General features: G+C 35.8%; 1 protein-coding gene across 1 annotated transcript in view; it reads right to left on the bottom strand.

The window, feature by feature from the left end:
* Positions 1-3761: 3761 nt before the first annotated feature.
* Positions 3762-27047, bottom strand: part of traf4a (tnf receptor-associated factor 4a) — a 47470-nt gene continuing 24184 nt past the window's right edge. Inside the window, exons 2-7 of the mRNA XM_016282308.1 lie at positions 15813-15864; positions 11180-11284; positions 10588-10749; positions 8693-8854; positions 6686-6841; positions 3762-5430 (exon numbers count right to left, since the gene is read on the bottom strand). Of these exons, the coding sequence (XP_016137794.1) occupies positions 4798-5430; positions 6686-6841; positions 8693-8854; positions 10588-10749; positions 11180-11284; positions 15813-15864 (1270 nt within the window). The 3' untranslated portion in view covers positions 3762-4797. The remainder of the gene's footprint in view (positions 5431-6685; positions 6842-8692; positions 8855-10587; positions 10750-11179; positions 11285-15812; positions 15865-27047) is intronic.

Below are 27047 nucleotides of genomic sequence, written 5' to 3'. Positions count from 1 at the left end.
CCTTTGAACTTCTATTTCAAAGCATTTTAGCATCCAAGGACAGTGCCAAACCCAGACCCTTCTGAAAACACACTGGAAGCAGATGAAACTCCAATGATATGCTTAATTTACATATTACACAGTCTGTCCAATAAAAACATTACTGTTACCGAGATGAATAGAGCGCATTATATTAGATGTTATCCATCAGGTCAACCTCCCATCAACCATCCAGAAACTATCAATAACACCCTTGCATCCACTATAAGTAACCCCCTTGAAACGGCATAGCAATGTGCTAAAAACACTGCAATGTGCATCCACTTAAAAATACCCTGGCAACCATGCAGAACATGTATTATGATGTTCCACAGACATGCACCATTCACATTTTCTTCAAAAATGTATAAATGCAGTTGCATCTGTTGCTGTTCCAGTGAATGTACTGAAGGGGAAATAACCTGTAATTTGTCTCTGTGAAAAGGAGCAAAACATATCAATAAACAAATAAATAAATAACAGCAGTGATATATTTACAACAGTGCATTCCACCCACTTAACTGTAGGGGGCTCTAAAGTCGCAAAAATACACAAAGCTACATACAGTTGCTTTAAGAATTATTTACAGCATTATAGTATTTATTAATATCTTGAATTATCTGTGATATTTATATTTTAGTCATTTGATTTTGTGCTTTTTGCAATTGGGTATGTTTTTTTAATATTTCTATTTAGATTTAATGCATTTTTATTTCATTATATTTTATTTTTGTTTTAGTTTAGTAGGCTACTTCAAATTATATTTTCATTTAGTTGCCAAGACAACATTTTTCATCTAATATTTTGGTTTTTTTATTATTATTTGAACTTTACAATGGTGTCTCAAATAAATATTTCATGCCCATTTATTTAGCTAATTGATTGGTGGCCCTTTAAAAACATGATCAACCAACCATCTTACTGCAAGAAATTTGAAAGACAGTCTGTTATTAGCTTATATGCTAAATTAATGTTTTCCAGTTTACTGCATCACAACAGAAGAGTTAAACTGTTAAATTCAGGTCTTTCGAATATTTGTCATTAAAATACCCTTCATTAGTGAGTCAGTAAACAGGCATCCCATCCTCTCCTCTCCACAGCACTCATTCAAGCTAACACACATCACACAGTGACATTTTGTGAAGGAGTTTTTTGAGGGCCTCATCTACAGTAGGAAAACACAAACAGAATTTGAGAGACAGGCTTTATTGTTGACATATTTCATCAGTGAGCCACGAGACGGCTGAGCTGTAGCTGGGATCTGCATCGCACGTGATTTTTCCACTCCGAATGGGAAACATTTATGAGCTAATGTCTAATTAGATGTTACTATGTTCACAGAGCTCTGCCCTAGAGGAGCTACTGTTTGAATTCCCTGTGCCAGGAAACTTAGGGGCCATCAGTATGGCTTTGGGTTCTTGCAGTTAACTTTAAATAACTCTGTGTTCAGCCCGGCGGTGGAAAACGATACGGCTGGAGAAACTTACTCAGAACGCTCTCAAAGCCACTCTTTCATTTAGTATAATGTGATAAAATATGTAAATATGATTTCCCATATCACAAAGTTTATATATTAGAAATCCCCATATTCACATCTACAATACATACAAGTCATATTTCATCACGGAATTAGAAAATTATTATATGTTTATCTGACATTATACATTATATAATTAAATAAATAAAAAATCATATAGGTATAAATAACAAAAAAATAATACATTTTGCATAAAGAAAATGAAGTCTATTTTACATGACCATTAAAATAAAAGTACATTTTCACTCAAATTCTTGTTACTGTGAGGTAACTGGATTTTATTTTAATTCCCTTGTTTCTTAGTTGAGATTCTGATTTGATTTTAATTGCTGTAATGTAGTAATTCAATTTCTTAATGCAAAATGTAATTACTTTTTTTTTTTTTTTTTATAAGTGTTTTCTATTTTAATATATTTGAAATAGTGATTTATTCCTGTAATCGTATAGCTGAATTTTCAGCATCATTTCCTTCAGAAATCATTCTAATATGCTGATTTGCTGTATAGGAAAAATAAATCTTATTATTATCAACGTTGTGCTGCCTAATAGTTTTGTGGAAAATAGATTTCATAATTCATGATTCTTTGATGAATAGAAGGTTCAACTGAACAGCATTTGTTTGAAAAGTCTCGTGTAAAGACATTATTAATATCTTTACACGAGACTTTTGATTTAAATATGAATTTCTTTTAAAAAGTCTGATGCTAAATTTTTGAACGATAGTGAATCCATGACATTTGCCCTTCCACAAATTTCAAACAAACAAAAAGTCTCAACACAGTTTTTCCAAGTGATTTTTCAGGTCTTACTAATAAATTGAACAGCTTTTCTCCTTTGGGGGAATTGAGAAGCCTTTATATGCCTTCTTTTTTCAAAAAACTCCCATACACCCATACAGAGTCCAGAGGAAACCTCTGGCTCAACATCAAAGTTGAGCATGTGTCTGCTTCACTTCCTCCCCCTTCATCTCAGGGGGTGATCAGCACATGGAGCAGCGATGTGAGCGTAGTAATGAGATCCAGCCCCCTTTCACTTTTTGTTGTAAAACAAAGCCATAAAAAAACTTGTGCAGACTTGGCACTCGTCACAAATGCTTAGAAGTACGGTGAATGAAATTAAAGCTGTGCCATTGAGAGACATTTCAACCAAACTGTAGCCGTAAAGCCCTTCACACACCTTTTCACCAACACATTTCCATAACCTTTCCAGCTGTTTGTGATCAGATTTTTAAAAATCATTTTATAGAGATTGCACTCAAATAGAGCAGCTGATGCAATCTTTTCAAGCAAACTGCAACTAGAAAATGAATATTCACAATAGAAATTACTTTTCCAGACTCACCTCCCTGTTATTCCCCAAATCTTCCACAACCGTGGGAACATTGTCTGCACATCATTTTATTTTATTCTACACTATGGACACTAACGTTTCACAAGAAGTTATTTGAGACTACATTGGAGGATATGCTATTCTTCAGTCAGCTGTGGTTTGTTTCTTCTACAAAAGCTCTGTGTTGCTGGTCTTGTGGGCGTTTCCTGCGGGATTGGTAAACATTTGCGACTGCGGACCATGTAAACTTTGAGACGGCCAACGGTCACGTGAGAGACGACATCAGATCTTGTAGACATTGTTTTATTTCAAGTGAATTTCGGGCAAGCAATCATTAGATCAACATATAAAAACATCTGCACCATTTCTTGTCAAGCTTATGTCATGGCGCTTTAAAATAAATACTTCTCAAGAGGAAATAATACAGACATAATATGCAAAATCCAAACCAGACAAAAACAAAACGACCGGGCAAATGCCACAGAGGTGAAACATAAAAAGGGTCCATAAAACTTCAACATACAGCCCCCCGAAACTCATCGCCAAAAAGTATTGTAGAAAACATCTGAAGTACTTTGTAAAATACAGAATCTTAGCAAAAAATGTTTTTTTTTTCTTTCTTTTTTTTTCTTCAGGTTTTCTTAAAATCATTGCAAAATATTAGCTGGTATCGTTGCAAGATTAAATGTGAAGAAGAATGTGCTTTTGCATTTTTTTATTAGTATTCACATATATAATAAGCATCAACAAAGTCCTCCACTGGTCGGTATGGAGCAATGGCAGCCATATTGCACAAGGCTCATCTTCCTCAGGCACATGGAAGAACTCTCTTCTCGTTCACATGCTGCTCAAACAGGCATGGGTAACCATGGCTACCAGCGCCGCTCATATATGACGCCCTCGCACTCGACGCGCTTTAGGGCGGCCGTTGCATGTGCCCGCACCTTTCTATTCATCATCTGCCAGAGTAAGACAAAATAACAGAAAGAATCAACTGAGTCCAGAGTTCACATTCGAAATCACCCTCCGTTTATGACACAAACAGGTAGCTCACATTTATTTTTTCACATATTAAAAAAATTTGGTTCCTTTCGCTCATCTGTCCGTCTCAACAAAACAAGCCCTCACACGCTGGTTAAGAATACAGGTTACAGTACAAAAAACTGGTCCGCGTCGTAGATCCTCACCAACACCCACAGATTGAATGTAAACAACCTCTCGCATGGCTTTCGTTCCGAACCGGAGTGCATGAGCTTCAAAAACGTCTCGTTTTCCATCGTACAGTAACAAAAAAGCTTTAGCACCTCGGAATCGGTCCTAATGTTGAAAAATATAACTTATCAAGTACTACAATGCACCGAACAAGTCTCGAACCGCTAGAGTGAGTTAAGCTACATTTAGTTCACAGCCGTTGTAGTTAGTTTACGTAAAACGAGTTAAACTGGACAAAGTTCTCTTGAGTATCTTTTCAAGGACCGATGCCGGGCGAAAATGTGTACACAAAAGTGTAAAAAGAGGGTTAGTGTGTGTACGCCGAATGCCTGCCGTCGTATCGCAGAGCTCCGAAGAACATTCTCAAAGTGCAAAGCTTACGAATAGCCTTTCACAATCCGCTTCAATCGTTTACTTGACATCTGTGAGAGAAATAACATAAATCACGCTTTAAAAATAACATTTCAATTAAAGTAAATGTTCTAGGCACTACTGAATGTCCAAAGGCATTGCTGTAGATTGAGGAAGAGAGTGTTGGAAAGCAAATCCAAAAGTGATGACTTTGCGAAACACTTCTACGTGGAGATACGGACCCCAGTCGAATAACCAGACAGACGAGCTCTGAGTCTTTTGGCAGAGTTTCTGACAGGAAGAAGGGTCCACAAAGACGTACGTCAAGACAAATCGTCACTCGAACAGCCTCAGGCCATGATTTTTTGCGGGATCTCTATGGAAGCTTTGAGGAAGATGGAGTTGTCGCGGATGTAGTTCCTCTTCTTGATCTCCTCGTGCGAGATGAACTTGGGGTAGCCGAAGCCCAGCGTGCTCTCGTCCAGCGAGTTTCGGCTGCTGCACGGTTTCTGGAAGTTCTTCCAGTTGGGATCAGGGTTGAAGGTCTCCGTGATATGCTGAGGTTTGGACAGCGACGGGTCGCTCTGGTCCAAAATGGAGAAGGTGACCTTGTAGGAGAAGGGCCACTCCAGCAGGCTGTCGTACTCACCGGGCAGCACGCGGATGTAGATGGACAGATGCGAGCCTTCGCCGCTGCCGTTGCCGTTCAGGAAGGCGGACACCTGGAGCTTGTAGCCGTAGCGGTGCGTGTAGAAGGGCGGGCTGAAGAACTCGTGGTTGTTGCGGAGTTTGGCCTCCTGCAGCTTGCGCGAGTAGTCGGTCAGTTTCCAGATGAGAACGCCGTCGTGACTCACTGACAGCTCTTCCATTTCACGTCTCAGCTCCATGATTTCCTGCCGCTGCCGTCCCACCAGATTACACATCATGGTCAGGTGGGACTTTGTGCTCTCTTCCAGGTGTCGTCCAACTGCCATCTTTGGGCACTATAAACCAGAGCACAGAAGCATAGTGTGAATTTGCTTGCCGTTTTTATATGCATGATGCTATTAGCATAACTATCGACCTTGATTATCATTATAGACATCATATTTAATTTGACACAAATCAATGTATCAGTGTAATAATTCAAAAATATAAATGTAAATAAATAATTTTTTTAACGGACAAATAAACAGACATATTTAAAACTGTTTTAAATTCATGTTTAAAAATGTAACGTAGATAATTTAAGAATAAATAAATTGATAAATAATTTTGAAATGCAACATTTAAAAATATAAAACATTTCCAAATTACTTTTTATGTTTTTAAATAAACCATTTTAAATATATCTGTTCATTTTATTTACTGTTATTATTTTACTGCTACATTTACCTAGATTGTTCAATGTATTAATTAATTAATAAATCACGTTTCAAATGGATATACAAACAGACATATTTAAAACTATTATTTAATATATGTCAAATAATAAAATGTAGTCAAATGTAACAAATAAATTGATAAATCATTTTAAATTCAACATAAAAAAAATGAAATATAAAAAAAATACCTTCTGATTATTAAATAAACCATTTTAAATATTTGTCAATTTGAAAAGTGATTCATTAATCTTTTACTGTTTTTATAATTTTATAAATTTATTTTACTGTTACATTTAACTACATTTTTAAATATGAATTATTTAAACAGTTCACCTATTTATTTGATAATTTAAAAAGTGATTTAGAATTTATTTTATTGTTACATTTACTTAAATTTTTCGATGTATTAGTTAAAAAGTAAAAATGTAAATAAAATAATGAAGTATTAATTATTTTACAAAGTTTTTAACATGTTTAAAATGTTGATTTATTTGTTCATTTAAAAGTGACATTTTTATTATTTTTTAATATAATAAATTAATAATTTCTTTTATTTTTAAGTAGCACTGCTATTCCTCTAAACTCTCAGGTCTATACACTGCAAGTAAAGAAGACAAGAGACTGGAAACATGTCACATAAAGTTGTTGACAGTGCTGCCTGCAAAATGCATAAAACTTATTTCCCAAACTCCCTTGATCTCAAACACTAGAAAAGTTGAAATCTCATAGCAGACATCCTATCCTTAAAAATAGTTTTCTACTATAAGCTTCAAATAAATTTTTTACTGACACAGACACAATTTTTACAGGTGTGGAGGAAGGAAAACTGCATCGGGAGCAGGGGAATTCAGTGAAGTTACAGAACAGGACTCACTCTGTGTTTGCAGCCAGCCTCCTTGAAGGGGCAAAGGACCAGTGCGCTGCCACAGCTCTCCTTCACGTGATTGGCCAGATCCTCACGTGCGATGTTCGGGGTGCCGCATTGATTAGGACACTGCACGGGAAAGCGAGGGCAGTGGTACTGGTGGTTCTGGGGGATGAAAGGCAACAGTCAGCATTGACGTGAATCTGTAGGTTGAGCTGTGATTTCTTGAGCAGTAACAGCTTGAGCATCGAGGCGTGAGAACTAAAATATGCATGGATTCATGAAATCATCATGAGATCATCTATAAGAATCACTGTGCTCGTGTTCCTGTAGCTCAACTGCTGGCGCGTGACACTAACAACACCAAAGTCATGGGTTCAGTTCCCAGGAAACACATACTGATAAATATTTAGGCTTTGGATTAAAGCATAGGTCAAATATTAGTCATAATACAGGAAATGATGCATCAAAAAGCACACAAATGTGAATCCTCTGTATGAGGAAATTAAACCAGTTTCAAAACCTACGGGTGCCTACGAAGACAGTATTTTAAGGTATCATAGGCGTTCACAACACGAAGGCTGTTCAAAGGTAGGCCACTTAATTATGCTCCCTCTTAAGATCCCTCGTTTTAACCAAATTGTAAGGCTATTGTATGCATACAAAGAAATGCATTGTGCTCATAATTAATTAAAATAAAGAAATGTAAAAATAAATGATAAATGCAAACAAAATATTTCGAATTTAATACTGAAGCATGTCAATGAATTTAGTTCACTGTTAAGGCTGCACAATTTGGGGGGAAATTGTGCAAAACTCCAGCTCCAATTTGGATCAAAATTTTGTGATAATATAATATAATATTACTAAACAAAAAAAAGTAACTAATTTATTAATAAACTATTATAATATTTCACTGTAAAATCTAAAAATACTTAAGAAAATGAATTTAATAATAATAATAATAATTTTATTTTACAGTACAACTCCAAAATTACAACAGTAATATTTTATGGCTCTCTTCATTTCTGCATTTTCAAACGTTAAACCATTGAGCTTTATTTTGTCAAAATAAATAAATAAAAACTCAAAGAAATGTTACAGCTTCTCTTCTGTTAACAATGGTCAAGTTTGTAAGCGCTTTTTCTCATTACAAGTTTGGATAAATGGTTTGTGCATGTTGCGTTTCCAAATGCCCGTTATAAGTGACCCAAACTTAGAGCAGATGCAAAGAGTTCATGCGGAGCAGCATTTACTGCGAACCGAGCTGCGCTGAGACGAGCTGCCCGAGCTGCTCGCATGTAAACGAACACAGAGCTGTGTTTCACTCTGATTTATTTACATAAATCGCAACAGTTGAGATCTAATAATCACACTAAGGCACATTGCAATCATGGTTTTATTTGGATTAATCTTGCAGCCCTATTCAGTGTAATTAAAAATAGCTTATTTAGCAAAATATTTGTGTTTTCTGCATTAGTAGGCTATCAATCTGTTAGCTTAGAGACATACTAACATCAGAATCCACTGAAATAAACAACAAGTCTAGTCTCTCTTGCAGAGCGCTTCAAATTGGTCACTTATGAGGTTCCATGACAGATGTAGCGAGGCAGCGCACTAGGCTTCGGAACAGAGCTGGTGTGTCCATTAGCCAGGCAGCTGAATCTCACAGTGTTTTCAGGATGTATACATCTATGTGTGTGAACGCAGGTGTTATAAAAAGAAGCTAGGCCAGCCCAAGCTGTGGTTGGCACCAAACCCAGAATTTAGTATGAAAGCCAGTGTTTATGTAGTCACAGGCCCACTGCCATCCCACCCTGTGCAGCCTCAAATCCCCTTTAATTCACCACTGAGCGGCTACTGTTCCATTCACACTCGGCACTTGACGTGCGCATAGAAAGATCAACAACCAACACTATTTGCACCCATTTTTCTGTCATACAGACGCAGGGCCACAGCTGAAGTCAGAGCGCTGAATGATTTGGGTGTAGAGGTTTGCTGTGCCGTGTCACTCACCTGGATGGTGTCGTAGACGAACTCTTTGCCACAGTACTTGCAGGGCTGCGTGCGTTTGGGACATTCTGTCATGGTGTGCTGGGATAATAGTCTCCTCATCATTCTTGCGCCACACTTGTTCTCGCAGTACACGCTCTCCTGCGGACAGATGCCCTGGTGGTTCTGAGGGACACGAAAGGAGATGGAGATGTCAGAGGAAAGAAACTAGATTTGCATTTCCTGAAGATAAAACTACTTCTTGCAAAGCAGGAAAAGAACAGCATTATAGTTTAGGTTCTGCATAACTGAATTGGCAGCATCAGATTTGCTTTGTTGTTGTTGTTTAAATCTTTTATTTTTTTTGTCTACTGAATCATCAGCCATCATCCTGACACAGCCTTTACAGTGTAGAGGGGGCTATAGATGGTAAAATTATCGGCATCTATGCCTCTATGAAGAACCCTTAAATATTCATGGAATCTCTTCATTGTGCAAAAGATTCTTTATAGTGGAAAAATGTTCTTTAGATTATTAAAAAGTTCTTCACATGTAAGAAAACTTATTCTTTTAAGAACTGTTTACTGGAATCTTCTGACTGGACGTAATCAAAGTCTGAAGGTTAAAGAAAAAAAATTGGAGTCTGTGACCATCATTTACTATGCGATTTTCTATTAAATCTGTTCATTCTGACTGCCCAAAATCTGCAGACTGGCTCTGAATTTTGGCAACAAGCGTCAACTCGCCCAGACTGCAAATTAGGGCAAAAGTCATGTACTGTATTCCAGCTGTAACTAGAATGTTTGTGTAATATCATATTTGCCTTGCAAGCACTTTCATGACGTAAAAAATACCACTTGCTATAAAGCAGAAAATTCCAAATAAAATGGTTCTTTAATCATAAACTGCAACAATTTAGTGCAATTTTACAGCCTACCCACAAAACACAAAAGAAAGATTCCCATAAAATGCAATAACAAGGCTTAATCGTCTCTTTTATACATTGGGAGGTTTATATTATAAATATAGAAGTGCCACTATATTAGCAAACGACCGCTGTTCTTGTGCTACTACAAGATCAAGCTGCCAGTTTGCCAATAACGAATTCACACATTTCAGAATTACACCACATGGAGAAGCACACAAGCATCTTTCTTTGTGTAGAAATCCTTATTATAGAGCACAAACCGACAATAATCAAATAAGAAAGCTAATACTTCTTTGCTAATATGCAAATGCTTCCAAAAGGCTAATATTCCAAACAAGTGTAAATTTAAGTTAAAACCTAAAACGTTGCTACCGTATTTTTTTACGGTAAAATTCCGGCAACCACAGCTGCCGGTTTTTTACCGTAAATTTTACGGAATTTTTTTAACAGTGTGCTGCAGGATGATGCTAACAGGTTCCCTCATCAAAAAGCCAATTCGATTTTTCCATTGGCAGAAAATAATCTCGTGTCCAACAAAAGTTTATGATTCTTACACATTTTGTTCATCAAGACAATCTTCAGAAATTAATACAACTTTTATAAGCGCCTAAATAATATCACAAGGTGAAAGCTAAAGTTAGGCCGTGAAGGCTTCCAACAAACTTTCAGATTTTATTTAAAATCTACAAGATGAAAAGTTTCAGTTAGAATAGTTTGCAAGTGTGCGAGTATAAACATAATGAATCTAGTTGTGACAGCCTCTGTTGTCCCATTTAGCCACTTGTTAGCAAATTAGCAAGTGTCTTTTTCAAGACACATAAAAGCTTAAAATTTCACGTGGGGTATTACTGAATTTATTTTATAGCTAAAAAATAGAATAGCATTTAACCAAAACCCCATTGACTTCAATGCTAATTCGTTTTGTGATTTAAAGACTCATTCCTGCAGCGCTCTATAACAACCTGTCTTGGATGTGATTTGACCGCAGTACCTCATAGGCCTCTCCTGTGAACTCGCTCCCACAGAACTCGCACTTGACCTTGCGTTTGGGACAGTCGTGCTGCAGGTGCTCGGGCAGGTCTCTGCGCGTCAGCTTGACGGAGCAGCGGTTGGGGCAGGGAATCACATTGAAGGCGCAGGTTGAGAAGTGGCTCTGGGAAAGAAACAGACAAGTATGCTTTGTAGTATATATTTATGGTAACATAGTTCCCGTTCTAGGCCAGATTGACCTAGTTCACCCAAAACAGTTGCCGGTACCCATTGACTTCCATAGTATTTCTTCCATACTGTGGAAGTCAATGGCTACCGTCAACTGTCTGGTTACCGGCATTCTTCAAAATATCGTCTTTTGTGCTCAACAGAAGAAAGTAAGTCATATAGGTTTTGGAACGACATCAGGGAGAGTAAATGACAGAATTAAAATTTTTGGTGAACTATCCCTTTAACACAACTATAACACATTCAAACAAATCACATAGAGAGACAACCATGCTAGCTAGCAGACAATACTGCTATAGCTACATTGGGAGTCTACTATTTTTAAAAAGCATCAGAAAAATTATGAAAGCTGAAAGCATCATTACCTGTAGCTGTTTCATCTGGCCGGTCCAGCGGCAGCCTTCTTCACTGTGAATACAGCGGATGGGTAGCGCCAGTATCTGCTGCTCCAGCTCAGGGTCAGGATAGATCTATAACACACCATAACACCAAGGACACATTAATCAACGTTGTCTCCTCTCTTCAAACACACTCATATATTAACCACTCAAGGACAGGACAGAGTTCTGGATTTAAACGTTCACTTATTAACTCAGACACAGTATATGCTTATGGTTTCTCCCATGCTAAAAGGGGATTGTCTGGTGATATAATAACTGTAAAGACACGTCATTCATAAAGATGTATGTGAGTATTCAAGTACTCGGAAATGACAGCAATGATTGACCATAAAACATAATAATTGTGTAACTTGGTTGAGTTTTTCATAACATTTCACACCAAAATGTTTAATTGCATCATTTTCAGTGATATCTTGCAATTCTGACAGACAATCTGAGTCAATACTGACAGTTGTCAATAGTATAGTGTTCCAAATACATATATTTTTATGCAGATTTTGGGGTATTACATAGAAATTCTGCACATAAACCAAAATGCAAATTAATAATAATAGTAATAATATATATTTTTTAAGTTAGATACATTTTCATGTTCAATACTGACACGGTGGGGGAAATTTACAAATAATGAATTGTTTCAATTGCTTTAGCACCTGATTTAGTATTAAAAATTATGCAAATTAGGTAATGATGCAAACACACCCACAACACCTGTGATGAATGTAGTTTTCACAATGCAATTCCTGATATGGTTGGTTCTAAGTACTATACTGCAATCCACATACCTGAATTGTCTCTAAAACATCTAAATTCAACATGTACACCTGGTTATAATGTTATAATACCATCAGTTAATCACAATTTGATGAACCACTGCAACCATAATCAATAGAAAATGTACACAAACATCTCTTTTAAATTAAATTTAATATGTAATCATCTATAATCAGCGTAATTTACATAGAAAGATGACCATCTGACATATAGCCTATAAATTGACCAACAAATTTAGTTAAAAAATGTTAAAGTTTAAAATGCAGTAATTCATAGCCAGTTGCATGTTAATGCTTTTATATTGTTAGTAAAAAAAAAAAAGAAAAACCGTGAAAAAACTCTAAAATGAATTTTTGAAAGACTGGGAAAAAAATGTTTCGTTCAAAACACAAATACACTGCTGCACAATCAAATTCAATTGCACGGTGATGGATGATCTCAACTAGAGCCCCGTGAAACGAGTGCGCACACGTGAGTCTGTGTGTGTACGATAGATCCAGAGGCTACTGCATCTTCCCTTCATCCATAAAGTCGATGAAGGATGAGACGCTCCTCCATCCAATCAGCCCAAATCCCCTGCCTGCAAGATTTACATACTGTACACACAGATCTGCAGCGTTACGACAGCACTGCAGACACGGCCGTTCACCACCCATGTAGTCCCATATGGAGCCGTCCCCCTCGCCCTCCCAATCACACACATACAAATTCATTTTCATTGACAGATTTTCTGGCACACTAAGATAAACTCTCCCAACTGTGCCATCCTGCATTACACACGACGGCTGAACATTTATGGAAGATTTGTAGATGAAAAAAAAAACACAACAAATTACATAAAGAACTAAAATACAACATCACGTTTAAGCAGGCGAGTCTTCAGTATAAAATTGGATGGTTGCAAGTTGGCATCCCTACTTGACTGCAATGTCCAACTTTATCAGCGGCAGATCAGTGACTGCACTTCAACAATAACAATAATAACAACTCATGCTGATCAGCTTTGCCACTGTTAATCATTGTTAATAATGGGGTTCCAAATACACATATTTTTATGCACATTTGTGACCCTGGACCACAAAACCAGTCTTAAGTCGCTGGGGAATATTTGTAGCAATAGCCAAAAATACATTATATGGGTCAAAATGATTGATTTTTCGTTTATGGCAAAAATCATTAGGATATTAAGTAAAGATAATGTTCCATGAAGATATTTTAACTTCATTTGGACAACTTTAAAGGCGATTTTCTCAATATTTAGATTTTTTGCACCGTCTGATTCCAGATATTCAAATAGTTGTATCTCGGCCAAATTTTGTCCTATCCAAACAAACTATACATCAATGGAAAGCTTATTTGTATAAATTATGCATAAATCTCAATTTCGAAAAATTGACCCTTATGACTGCTTTTGTGGTCCAGGGTCACATTTTGGAATGTTGCATATAAATTCTGCATGGAAACACCTAAATGCAAACACAATATTGTAATAATAAAAAAAAATAAAAAAAAATTTGTATTCTATTTTATTTTGTATTCTATTCTATTTTGCATCAGTTTTCTTATAAGTGGTGATATTATAATAATAATTCATAATATTTTTTTATATTATTCCTGTGTCCTGTGTTACAGTCTTCAGTGTCTAATATGCTGATTTGCTGCTCAAGAAACATTTCTGATAATCATCGATATTAAAAAACAGTTGTGCTGCTTCATATTTTTTGTGGAAACTGTGATGCATCAGGATTCTTTGAGAAATAGAAAGTTCAAAAGAACCACATTTATTTTAAACAGAAATCTTTTGCGACATTATAAATGTCTTTACTGTCACTTTTGATCAATTTTAATGCATACTTTCTGCATAAAAGTATTAATTTCTTTCAAAATAGAAATCGTGCTAACCCCCGAACTTTTGAACTATAATTCTGACAGAGAAGGTGTATATACTAAATGAGACATGAGATGTCTCAAACAGGCAAAGACAGGTACTGAACAGCAGCCCTGCAGAGGTGGATGGGTAATCTGTGGGCGGCTGTCAGATCCTTAAAAATGACTGCTTGTGCAATAATTGTGTGTTTTCTGGACTCATGAGCATCAGAGCTCCTCCTGTGGCACTCCAGGATTTCCAGGATGAGTAGAGTTATCCCGCAGACTTCATGCAAATCACAGTTTCAACAGATTAGTGCGCTAAAGCTCTTTCCAACACAGAACAGGTTTAACTTTGTGCATGTGCTCGTACAGAAGCGTGTCAAACACACTGCAGGAGAAGATGACTCAGATGTTAGAATAGTTTTTTTAAAGATCAGTAATAGGGCTGAAATTTGGATAATTGGGAGATGATTTTATGCCAAAAAAATTATAGTTTGAATGAACACATAATATTTCCTTTTCTGTACAATTATGTGTGATTACATAGTTGCATTCTATTACTTGCAGATAATTTTTAGGTCTCATCCCACCATTTAAATAAAAATCACTTATTTAGGGTAGCTTTAACAGTTTAACTCTTGTTAAACTGAAGGTATGCTCATCGTCTTCTGAGCGCTCAGAGGTTTCATAATCTCACTCTCTAGGGCAGTGAGAAAAATGACTCTTTAATAAACGCAGACACTTATGGCATTTTTCCCAGCTCAACCTGATTAATTAACTAAAGAGCAAGATGAAAAATTAGCCAATACTTTAATTAAAGATTTGGTGAAATTCCTTCTTTAATGTGGCATGGTGCAGATTAGCTAAACCGCAGAGTATATTTGCCTAACTGAAATGTTTTGCGAGGCGGAGGAGGAGGCTACTGTATTAATATTTAACACCTTCATGAAGAGAGTAACCCTTAATCACTTTTAAACGCTCTTTTATAAACTAAACACATTTTTACCATAGTTCAGTGATTCTCAACCAGGTGTGTGTGTGTGTTTGTGTATACACACACTGTGTATACACAGTTGCTACTGTATTAATTAAGCAATTTAATATTAATAATTATGCGAAACGATTTTACATGAGTTCAAGGCAAAAATATTTCCAAACAACTTAGGACTCTTGAGATTTTATTATACTTTTATTATTTAAATTACTGTATTAATGACAATTTAAATAATAATAATTATATAGTTTATTATATATATATACAGTATATATATATATATATAATATATAATATAACACACACACACACACTTTTTATATTTTTAGATCTTTATTTTTTCTGTTTATTTCAGTTTCAGAATACATTTATGGACATTTCATATTTTACTTTATGCACATTTAATGTCCCATTATGTACCATGTGGCAGGTAAATTACTGTATTAATGGCAGTTTAAATAATATAAATATCGCTAAATAATTTCTGGTATAAATTGAGTTAAAAGGAATAATGTTTAGATATATACTTGTATTATTTATATATTTATAAATGTTCCTTTTAGTGGTGCAGAAAGACCACACTGCCGCATTAAAGCAGCATTAAATATATACTGTCATATTCTGAACTAATCTATGTGTCATCTCCGTCTCTTCCTTCCTTTCGACAGTCCCAGGGAAATGAGTGGCCTGTGGTAGTTCATTAGTGTGATTACTCGGGTGTTTTGAAAAGCATGGACGAGGGGCGAGCGCCCGGGACAGACAGTGAATCACAAACATAGCCTGCTATTGTTGACACATTAGCATTTCGTTCACTCTCGCAGAGCCACTCGAGAAAAGTTGTACTGCGAATAAAGGCACAGCGCAAGGCCCCTGTAACTCCACTGGGATGTAAATAACTGTGGGAGATTGATCTGTAATCTGGTCTACAACAAAATGGATGAGAGATTAGTGCATTATTACCTTGGCGTAATCCAGTGGGAGCTGGTCCTCTGGGCACTTGAAGACCCCCTCACTGCAAGCAGAAGAAAAGAAAGTTGTATTTACAGCTTCACTGAGCAGCACAGAACAAATCAGATACAAATAACTGATTCAGTTCAGGGTTGTTATAAACAGCAGAGTCAGAGTAAAAGCATCTGAAAATAAATTGCAAGAGAAAACTAGATTTTCTGAAGAAAACATGAGTGGCGAGTCTAATCATCAAGTAAAAAGTAATAATATTTTCTTTGAATACATGAGTGTATGCATCTTTATCATCATTTTCAAAAAGGTTTTAAAACATATATTTTTATTTTTTATTTTTTTTGTCACACATGGCATTTCCCAACCTGAGCTAACCTTGCCTAGTCATAAAAATGTCAATTGTCTGATATTTAAGAAACTTTTCTTTCTATGTCATTTCCTGCTTGTTTTTTCTACATGGTTACAGTGTTGTTATTGTTAAGGAAAACTAAAAGCATTAAAAATAATTCTCATTAAATTAAAGCTGAAATAAAATATAAGTATTAGATAAAAACTTTAATGGAAATTAGAAATGTTGCCTTGGCAACAAACTGAAAAAAGTTTAACTTTAAAAGTTTAAACAGAAAAAAAAAGTTCAGAGAGAGATACAAAATAAAAATATTAGAAAATTAAAAAAATAAGTTTAAACAGACATAAAAAGTAAAACGAAAAAGAGTAAGAATTATATTTAAGAATTATAAAATCCCATAACAAAAATTACTAAAACTTTAAATAAAATTAAAATAAAAAATGAAAGATAAAAAACAAAAGCAAATTCAAAATATTAATAAATAGTACATAAATAATATCTAAATAACAATGGCTGGTCATACCACACTCTGTTCATATATATATATATACGTACTAAATAATAATAATAAAACATTATGCCAAACTTCTTTCTTTCTAAAAATGTCAATAACTTGTTTCTTCATTATGATACCAAGACAGTTGAATCATGCCAACATTTTATTTTACACCTCAATAATATATATCTGAATGAATTTTAATACATAAATTAAAAACATGCTCATAATAGAAGAGGCTTATTATTACATGCATAAATTGCACATTTTAAGCTATATTTGACTAAATTAAATCAATGGGACAAAAATGGGTGCTATTCATGTCTGTGGCACAAACGGTGCATGATTACTCACTTAAGTCTAATGCTCGGGATTAGTGGTTTGTTCAAATCCCTCACTTTAAGTCTGCACACCAGTAGTAGTGAGTCACACCTTAGCAAGCACCACTAAACATCGACTTTCTGTCTGACTGGCGGAGTGCCCTAATCTGGGCTCTTTGCCCTTTTTTTTTAACTAGGATGAAGGTTAATTATGTACCCTAGCTGTGAACTGCTTACAACATCGCCGAAAAGGAGCCAAGAGAAAGACGCCGTGGTGGGACATAAAGAAGAAAAAAAGAAGACATGAGATTTATCCAGGCTGTGAGGCGACCAGCTGAGAGGGGCATTGTGCCTCATTAAGCGGGGCCCCTCTGGCAGCATGGGCCGTCCAGAACACTGATGTCACCATGAAATATTCACATGGTAAATAATGGAAGTGACTGCAGATCGCACTGACAGCCATAGGGGGAGGTGTGTGTGTGTCATTGTGTCCAACTGCACAGTGCTGTTATTTACATAAAAAGAATCCAAAAGGACCATCTGTGGAAACGTCCCAAGAGATGTGTTAATACGGCCCCTCTACTGTCTGTTACTGCCAGACTGTACCATTGGCCATTAAACAGCACTTATGAATGTGACACTACAGTGTGTGCCACATACCAGTGTTATTTTTGTATGTATTTATATACACTGCAAAACATTCAGCACATAAATTCTTTTTTCACTCAGAAGTTAATAGTAAATTTCATAATTACAAAGAAATGGCAAGTAACACATTGAATTAAACATAACATTTTGAGGTAGAAAAACTGAAATAGTAAAATACACTATTGTTAAATGTGCAGCAATTATCTTTTGTTTTATTTACTACTTTGAAAAATCATTTTACAGTGTACAAAAATAACTTTCTTACTTTCAAGTAAAAATAACTTTCCAGTACAAATATCTGAACTTTCTTACATCAATATACATTTACCTGAAAAGCAAAATGACTTAAGATATTAAGACTTGGTTTTTGAAAATGTTTTTATCAAAATTAAGTGAGTTTATGCTTAAAACAAGAAACAATCTCTGCCAATAGGGTAAAAATAAACTTCATTAAAAGGAAAAACAATACATTTTGATAATTTTTTTCAGAAAACAAAACTAAATATCTGATGTCATTTTGCTTAGTGATCTTGAATTAAAATGTCTAGATATTTGTACTGGAAAAAAAGATAAAATTACAGAGTAAGAAAATCATTTTTGAATGAGCATTTATTTTAATATTGTACATTTTCAGTTTTTAGCAAGTTTTAACAATTTTATATGCTTTTGTCAATTGTATTAATTTGTATGTAATTTTTCTAATATTTATATTTAGCTTTAATTTATGTATATTTAAGTTTCGGTAATTTTGGTAATAAACTATTTTTTTAAATAATAAATAAATTGTATTACACTTTTATTAACTAAGTTTTTCATCTTATATGTATGTATGTATGTATATTTCAGCTTCCTTTCAGTTAATGACTCACAATTGATACGATAGATGATAATTCATTTATTTAACAATTAATTTTTAATAGTTTACACTGCCACATACAATAAGAACACTTGTTAAAAAGGAAAAGTGCACGGCGAGTTCAATATCTTTATCTATAGTGAAAAAAAAAGCATTTCGCATTATCACGAGACCTTGTGACAGGCAAAACGAATCAATAATAAATTCTTCCCTGACTTTTAAACAAATAAGGCCACAATGTCTCCATTGATGGTTTCAGTAATTTAAAGGGAATGACACGTCACATGACGTGGATTGTCCCGAGCCTATTTGGGAGCCAGATGGAAAGGGCTTTAACGCCTGAGGTGACGGCAGCCACATCCACTAAGGTCAGTGTGTCAGTAGGGCCGCAATTAATACATTGGGCTTTAACAAAAAAGTCTATCAATTACCCACCAGAGGCAGGCCTACTAATGCAAACGCACACTGGACTATATTTCTAGACCATCAATGTGGTTCCACTGGGACTGTTCAGCTTTTCAGATGCACTCTGATTTACAACTCAGAAGAGTTGGGAAGTGGGCAAGGTACACTGGAAACTCTCATGTAAATAAATGACTTGTCAGACTGATTCCTTCCAGAGAGGAAGATAAAACCGGCAGCTATACATTCATCTGTTGCACTCCTCTAATTCGGACTGACTCTGAGGCACTGACTCATTTGTTGAGACTCATTGTTATGCTTCAGCGTTGTATTAGCATTCGTGTAAGAAGGACAACATCAGCAAATGCTAAGGCAAGTATAAAAGAAACACTTCAAAACCCTTGATGTCTGGCCCCTTCTCTATGCTTTGAAAGCCTCGCATAAGGGAATCTCTTACATTTTTTCTCTTAACTTTACAAGAGTGCTGATCTGACAGATTTGAGTTAAAGGGATAATTCACTCAAACATCAAAAGTCTGTCATCATGTAGTCCCCCTAACATTGCTCAAAACATCAATTCTTATTCACGCTTGCACATATTCAAAACACAAATTTGAGATTTCCAGTAAAAAAAAATATTTCAATCTGCTGCTCACACAAAAAATGTCTATGGAAAACTAACCCTAACGCTAACCTTAATTCATATTTAGGGCTGTCAAAGTTAATGTGTTAAATTGAGATATTGTTTAACACAATATTTTAAGATATTTACCAAATGTAATAATATTACTGGTTCATTCTGCTTTCTAAATACAGCCCTAGTTTTAAACATTAAGAAAGAAAAACAAATAAACATACAGTTCTATAAATAAACAATTATATATTTTAAAATATTGTTTAAACATCATGCAGACTTTGATCTTATTTTATACTGTTTTAATAGTTTTTTAAAAATGTTTTTCATGCTGTTTAATACTTTTTAACACACACACACACACACACACACTTTATTTCAAATAAATTGCTGATTTTTTTTCTTTTTACTTTCTACTCATCATAGAATCATACAAAAAATGTATCACAGTTTCCACAAAAATATTAAGCAACAATAATAATAATAATAATAATTCCTTGATCAGCAAATCAGCATATTAGAATAATTTCTGAAGGAAATTTTCATCAGAGGAATTAATTACATTTTAAAATATATTAAAATAGAAAACAATTATTTTAAACTGTAATGATATTTTACAATTTTACTGTTTTTACTGCATTTTTTATCAAATAAATGCAGCCTTAGTGAGACTTCTTTCAGAAACGTAAAAAAATCTTACAAACACCCAACCTTCAAACATTAGTGTACTATATAATATGATACAATACAATGCAATATAATACAATATGGCAGTCACAATATACTTTTAAGGTACTTGACTGCCCCACGCCAAATCACAAGTGAGCATTGGGGCAAATAAGTGAAAGCTGAGTTCCACCAGCACGCAGGCCAGAGTGACAGATGCTCTGCTAGAAACAACGACCAATCGAGATGAAGGCCCATGTGCTGTAACAGCAGGACAGATGAGAATGCCTGCAGGCTAATTACATATTCATGTCTCTCACCCTTCACCTAAGACATAGCTACAGCCCTCTGATCTCTCTTGAACATCATCTTCTGCTTCCTGTGGGCACATCAGGGTCAGATATGTAGTATTATCAGAGCTGTTCACTTCTCATCAATGATTCTTGATTGCCTCCCAAACTCCTTAAAATTCTCTGCCATGGCCCCAGGTCAGATTACTAAGCCGTCCGTCTGCAAAGTGATATAGATGAGGACAGGCGTCACAACACCGCACTCGCACCTTCTACATCACCTTTGACAGGCAGGCCACCAGGAAGCCGGCAATCGCTGTAGAGAAAGCTTAACAAAGAGAAACTTAGAGGGGAGAGAGCGAATCTGAATGCCTTCTTTATGAAGCAATATCTCTCTCTTTCTGTCGCAGAACTGTGAAGGTGTAGTCATCGATTCAACTGACATGAATAGTAAGTGCACTCGAGGACGGTTGAAGGCAGCTAAATGAATCTCTGCCCTTGGAAAGTGCACTGCACGTTCACTTGGATACAGGGAACCACAAGTGTGATATTTCAGATCTTACAAAAGAATTCTTGTTCATTTCACTATTAAGCTTCTGATGGATCCCAATTCTACCTTACAGTAAAAAAGTAATTGATTTTATTTCTCATATAGGTTTGTTGTTATATCTCACAGATGTGATTGTATATTGTATCCCACAATTGCAACTCTCTAACATTTGTGACTTAATTGTGAAATAATTTCTCATAGTTTCACTTTATTTCTCACATGTGCTGCTATTTCGTGTAATGGCAAATTGTTCATCATTTTTCATTCATTTCTCATATTTGCGTACCTTACAGTAAAAAAGTAATTGATTTTATTTCTCATATAGGTTTGATGTTATATCTCACAGATGTGATTGTATATTGTATCCCACAATTGCAACTCTCTAACATTTGTGACTTAATTGTGAAATAATTTGTCATAGTTTCACTTTATTTCTCACATGTGCTGCTATTTCGTGTAATGGCAAATCGTTCATCATTTTTCATTCATTTCTCATATTTGCGAGTATCATAACTGCGACTTTTCAGTATCATCACTTAATTTCTACAAATTTCACATTTATACCTCTGTGACTATTTCTCAAAATTGCAGCTTTTTCACAATTTCACAATCTCACAATTAGGCCTGTCACGATAACAACTTTTTGTTGTGTGATATATTGCCCCAGAAATAATTGTGAAGTTATATTATTGTCATTTTAAAGACCATTTTATGCCACTGAATATATAATCATAATGTAACAGCATAATAATACAAGAAGACTTACACACTTCCAAATGACAACAAACTTTTAATTTTTAAGAATATTTAGATCATGGAAATTAAGTATCAGAATATTAGATACCTTAAAAAACCTGAATTAATAGTAAATAAACTTTTTCTAACAAAAGTAACAAGTAGAAAAAAGAAAAATGCACAAAGAACTTGTATGGATATAATGCAAAGTCTGTGCACTGAGAAGCTGAATCGACTGTAGTGCATGATGACACACTCAGAGGAAGTGTGTGGTGGTCTCTGGCACGACTCTAAAATCACAACGGTGGGCAACGACAACCTGTCAAAATTCTGTGCCACTATGTAACACAAGCAGCATCACGGGTCACATGGACTCACACTTACGCAAAACCCTTCAGTTTATCTCCAGACTTCTCTCATCACTCTCGCTCCGCTGACATTTTTGAGACAAGCCACCTGTGATTCACACAGTCCCTCCATGTTTAAAGGTTAGCAAAATATCAGTCTTTTCAGAAATGTCATGTTCCTGCCATAATCTACATTCGACTAATATTGGTTTAAAAAAATTATTGAGGTCATGTACATATATTGCACGATAAGTCGATATATAGATTATTGTGACAGGCCTACTCACAATGTAACTTTATACCTCACAAATGCAACTTTATATCTCACAAATGTGACCTTCTCACATTTCCAACTATTTCTTGTAATTGCGAATTTATTTCTCCTTGTTTTCTCATAATTTCTTGTAACTGTTAGTTTAGATCTTACAATTGCAACTTTATTTCTTGTAATTGTCTCGTGATTTCTTGTAATTATCTCACAATGTGACTTTATATATCTCAAAGTTATGATTGTATATCTCACAATTGCAATGTTCTTACTTTTGCAACTATTTCCTGTAATTGTAAACTTAGTTTTCACCCTATTTCTCCTTATTTAAATTAGTGACCATTTCTTTTAATTGCAAATATATTTCTCATAATCATCACTTCATTTCTTGTAAATATGCTTTATATCTCACAAATGTTATTGTATATGTCACAACTGAGACACATATGTATGCCTATTTCTCATAACTGTGAATTTATCAACATCTTCACTTTATTTTTCATATAATTTTCTCATAATTTGTCACTTTATTTCTTGTAATTGTCAGTTTAGATCTCCTAACTGTTACTTTTTTTCTTGTAAAAATTTTAGACTTTATTTTGTTGTAACCGAGGCTTTATATCCCACAGATGTGATTGTATATCTCACAATTACAACTTCTGCAACTTTTTCTTGTAATTTCAACTTTATTTTTCATAGTTTTCACCTTATTTCTCACATTTGCAACTATTTCTCATTAGTGTGACTTTATTTCTTGTAATTATCACTTTTGATCTCACATTTGCAACTTTATTTCTTGTAATTGTGGCTTTATATCTCACAAAGTGACTTTATTATTTTAAACTTGAATAGAATATATTTTGGGCCTAATTGTTAGCATCCATGCTCCAGTCGCGTGCTCATACAGGATATGCAGGTTCGATTCCACCCTGTCATATCATATGTCCTGATCTCATTCCTGCTCTCGCTTCCCAATTGTCAAATAATCTTGACCTTGATACAAAACACTGTAGATATGCTTTAATATGCACTTATAATGCAAAGTCTGTGCACTGAGAAGCTGAATCGACTGTAGTGCATGATGACACACTCAGAGGAAGTGTGTGGTGGTCTCTGGCACGACTGTCCTCATAAACCACATAAACATGCACACACACACACACACACACACACACACACACACACACACACAATACTAGATTATTTAGAATGTACAACAAGAAATTGCTATAAATGTTTTAGTCATAAATGGCAAGTACAGGAAAAGGAGAAGAAGTCTGAGTTTTTAATGGAAGTTTTTTTGAAGTTAAGAACTTAAAGGTCACATATTGTACAACTTTCTGGAGTTTTATTTTAGGTTTTGATGTCCTTAAGAATATATATTTGCAGTAGGGATGCACCGAAACTAAAATTCTTGGCAGAAACCGAAAACCGAAAAAGAGGAAACCAAGGCCGTTAGATGTGATCCACCTCATAGTAACAATCCTGTCAGATCGTCCATCCTTTGAGTGTAACGTTACAAGTCAGCCGATCTGGTTTCGTGGTTAAAGTTAACCTTTTCGACATGTTTCCGTGTTGTCGTTGCTCAGCAATGGCATGGACGCGATGTTGTCTGGGAGTTTTGCAAAAGGAGAGTGGGATGGTGGGCGGTGCTTGGGGTGGTGACTTAAAGGCGGTGACTGTGTAGTTCTGACGTCAAGTTTTTACGGAAGTCACAACGGTTCGTGAAAAATCACAGCTACTTTATGCAGGCTGTGTGCATTTTACTGTGGACTGATTGTTTTGAAACTTATATGGTAGTTAAATAGCCCCTAGACCTCAGTTATCGTGAAAAAAGCCAGGAATTTTCAGTTTTTGTTTTGACAATATGGGACCTTTAATATACTTCATCCATCAACAATGATGAGGATGGAAGAAACAAGAATCATTGAACAGTAAAGGTAGAAGAGCTGTTCTAAAAGAGCCACGTGATAAAAGTACTCCAAATCTTCATATCCTGTCCACACTCATTTTACTGTGGACTGATTGTTTTGAAACTTATATGGTAGTTAAATAGCCCCTAGACCTCAGTTATCGTGAAAAAAGCCAGGAAATTTCAGTTTTTGTTTTGACAATATGGGACCTTTAATATACTTCATCCATCAACAATGATGAGGATGGAAGAAACAAGAATCATTGAACAGTAAAGGTAGAAGAGCTGTTCTAAAAGAGCCACGTCATAAAAGTACTCCAAATCTTCATATCCTGTCCACACTGTTCTTTATTATACATGTCTATCAGATATCTGTCAACATGTTGGGTTTGGACTTGTCTCTCAATAACGTACTTTATCAGCATGCTTTTAGCATGTCCATGCAACTAGATGAGTGACTGATCATTTGAAGGACCTCTAATCCTCATGCTGCAATGGCCTAAGTCCCCGATCACACAGAATGCGTTTTTTGCAGTGAGAGGCGCCTTTTTTGAATTGTTTTCGGTTGGCAGTGAGCGTTCTGCGCACTGTTTATGCGCCCTGTGCGCCTCGCGTTTTTGCAGGAGCGCTCTGAGCGCCTGAAGTTGAAAAAAAAGTCAACATGTTGGGTTTGGACTTGTCTCTCAATAACGTACTTTATCAGCATGCTTTTAGCATGTCCATGCAACTAGATGAGTGACTGATCATTTGAAGGACCTCTAATCCTCATGCTGCAATAGCCTAAGTCCCCGATCACACAGAATGCGTTTTTTGCAGTGAGAGGCGCCTTTTTTGAATTGTTTTCGGTTGGCAGTGAGCGTTCTGCGCACTGTTTATGCGCCCTGTGCGCCTCGCGTTTTTGCAGGAGCGCTCTGAGCGCCTGAAGTTGAAAAAAAAGCAACTCTGAGCAGAAAAAGCACCCGACATCATTCGCATTTTTTCCATTGTCCAATCGAATGAATGGAGAGTCGGGCCTTCCGTTGTGATGACGAAAATTTACCGTTGCTTAGAAAGTCCGGAGACTGCTATGTTGGAGGAGAAACTTTTGGTGTCTGTCGCAGGTTATTTTTTAGGATTTCTGTTAATATGACAGTTTACTTAACAGCAAAAACCAAAGATTTTAGAGCGCTCGCACTGCCTTTTTTAAAGTCACCAAAAAAAAGGCAGTGCGCCTCGTGTTTTCAGACCTAATAAAAAACGCGTTCGGTGTGATCGGGGCCTAAGAGAGTTTTTCCGCCTTGCTGACAGTAATGGAAACCACTGTCAACTGTGATACAGCCTGCCTTCAATCACAATCCACACTTAAGTCTATACTCACCATAGATTTACAACAACAGTATTTGATGGCAGGAGCTCAGGTAAATTTGGACTAAATGTGAACTGAATATTCATTCAAATTAATTTCAAATGCATGGATACATTTTAGGAAGCACCCAAGTGTATCAAAATACATCAAGGCTGCTCTAGAGGCATCCTAACCTTGATTTCAACATCTGAATGTAGCTGTAATAGGTTTCAAGAGCAAAAGCTAACTCAGGGAGTCTTTTTATGTAATTGGTTAGAGTACAGATGAATGAGGGAGGCAAAGAAAATCCATTCCATCTCATTAAATGATTTGAAGCGGGCCAAGCGGCTGCTATTAGTCCTGATGGAGATGACATGCGTTTATCATCTCATCCCAGCACAACCAACATGTCCAGTTCTGCACTGGTTGTAGGTTGCTAATCAAATACATGCAAATTTGTGGCATTCTTTATGTCAAACTCGCGGTGATCATGCAGCTCAAATTCTTCTGTCATTAAAGTATATACAGTAGATTTCCTCAAAACTAAGAAATTATGAAACTCAGTAAATGTTCCCAAATATTCACTCAAATTGCAGCTGGAGGGCAGGAAGTGATTTTTCTCTCCACAGGAATCACTAGCAGAAACTCAAAATGCCAGTGTTTTGCATTGTTTATGGATGCTTAAATTGGCCTAACCGAGAAACCACAAGGAGCTTTTATCGTGTACGAAAATGTGTTGTTCATAAGTGGGGAAAAGTCAAGAAATTGATTGAAAAACGCAGGAAAAAGTGGCTTGTAAACCTGCGTCTGCGGTCGGGAGGAGCGAAGCTCGTGTGATAATGCTCGTGCGTGTAAATGGTTATTATAGGATATAATAATATATTAAGATATTTATAAAGATATAAATAGATTGGGGTGCCACCTCTCATGCACGCATTGTGACAGTCAGAATTCACTCAGTGCTAAATGCCACACGTAGACACGTAGACAAGATATTATTTGCAGTTCAGAGAGCTTCACTGATTATAAAGGAACATCGTGAGATTGTGATCAATTGAAGTGAGTGACAGCTTTTTAGTGATTATATGGAAGCGCTATTTGCTCGCTTTCTAGGCAGACTATAATCAATTCAGAATTTGAATAAAAGTTTTGTTTTACGTGCTGCTAACAGGACCAACAGCCACATACCCTGTACATGCAGCAAAGTTTCAGGAGTGACTGAAAAAGAACGGATGAGATACGGGAAAGTCGGTAATGTAGGCTACTGTTTTAGGCATGATGCATTTATATATATCTATATCGCTTTCATTGAATTGCTGCACACCCAACGCGCCTTACAATCGTATGACGGGATCTCTCTTCAACCACCATGCTATTACAAGAGAAAGGTATTGATAATCACAACATGTTGGACGTGATCCTTATGTTATAAAGAGGAG

This window comes from Sinocyclocheilus grahami, unplaced genomic scaffold (genome assembly GCF_001515645.1).
Source record: "Sinocyclocheilus grahami isolate Dianchi unplaced genomic scaffold, SAMN03320097.WGS_v1.1 scaffold158.1, whole genome shotgun sequence".
NCBI lineage: Eukaryota > Metazoa > Chordata > Actinopteri > Cypriniformes > Cyprinidae > Sinocyclocheilus > Sinocyclocheilus grahami.
The sequence above is the reverse complement of the archived record's forward strand: the minus strand, read 5'-3'. Positions and strand labels throughout refer to the sequence as shown.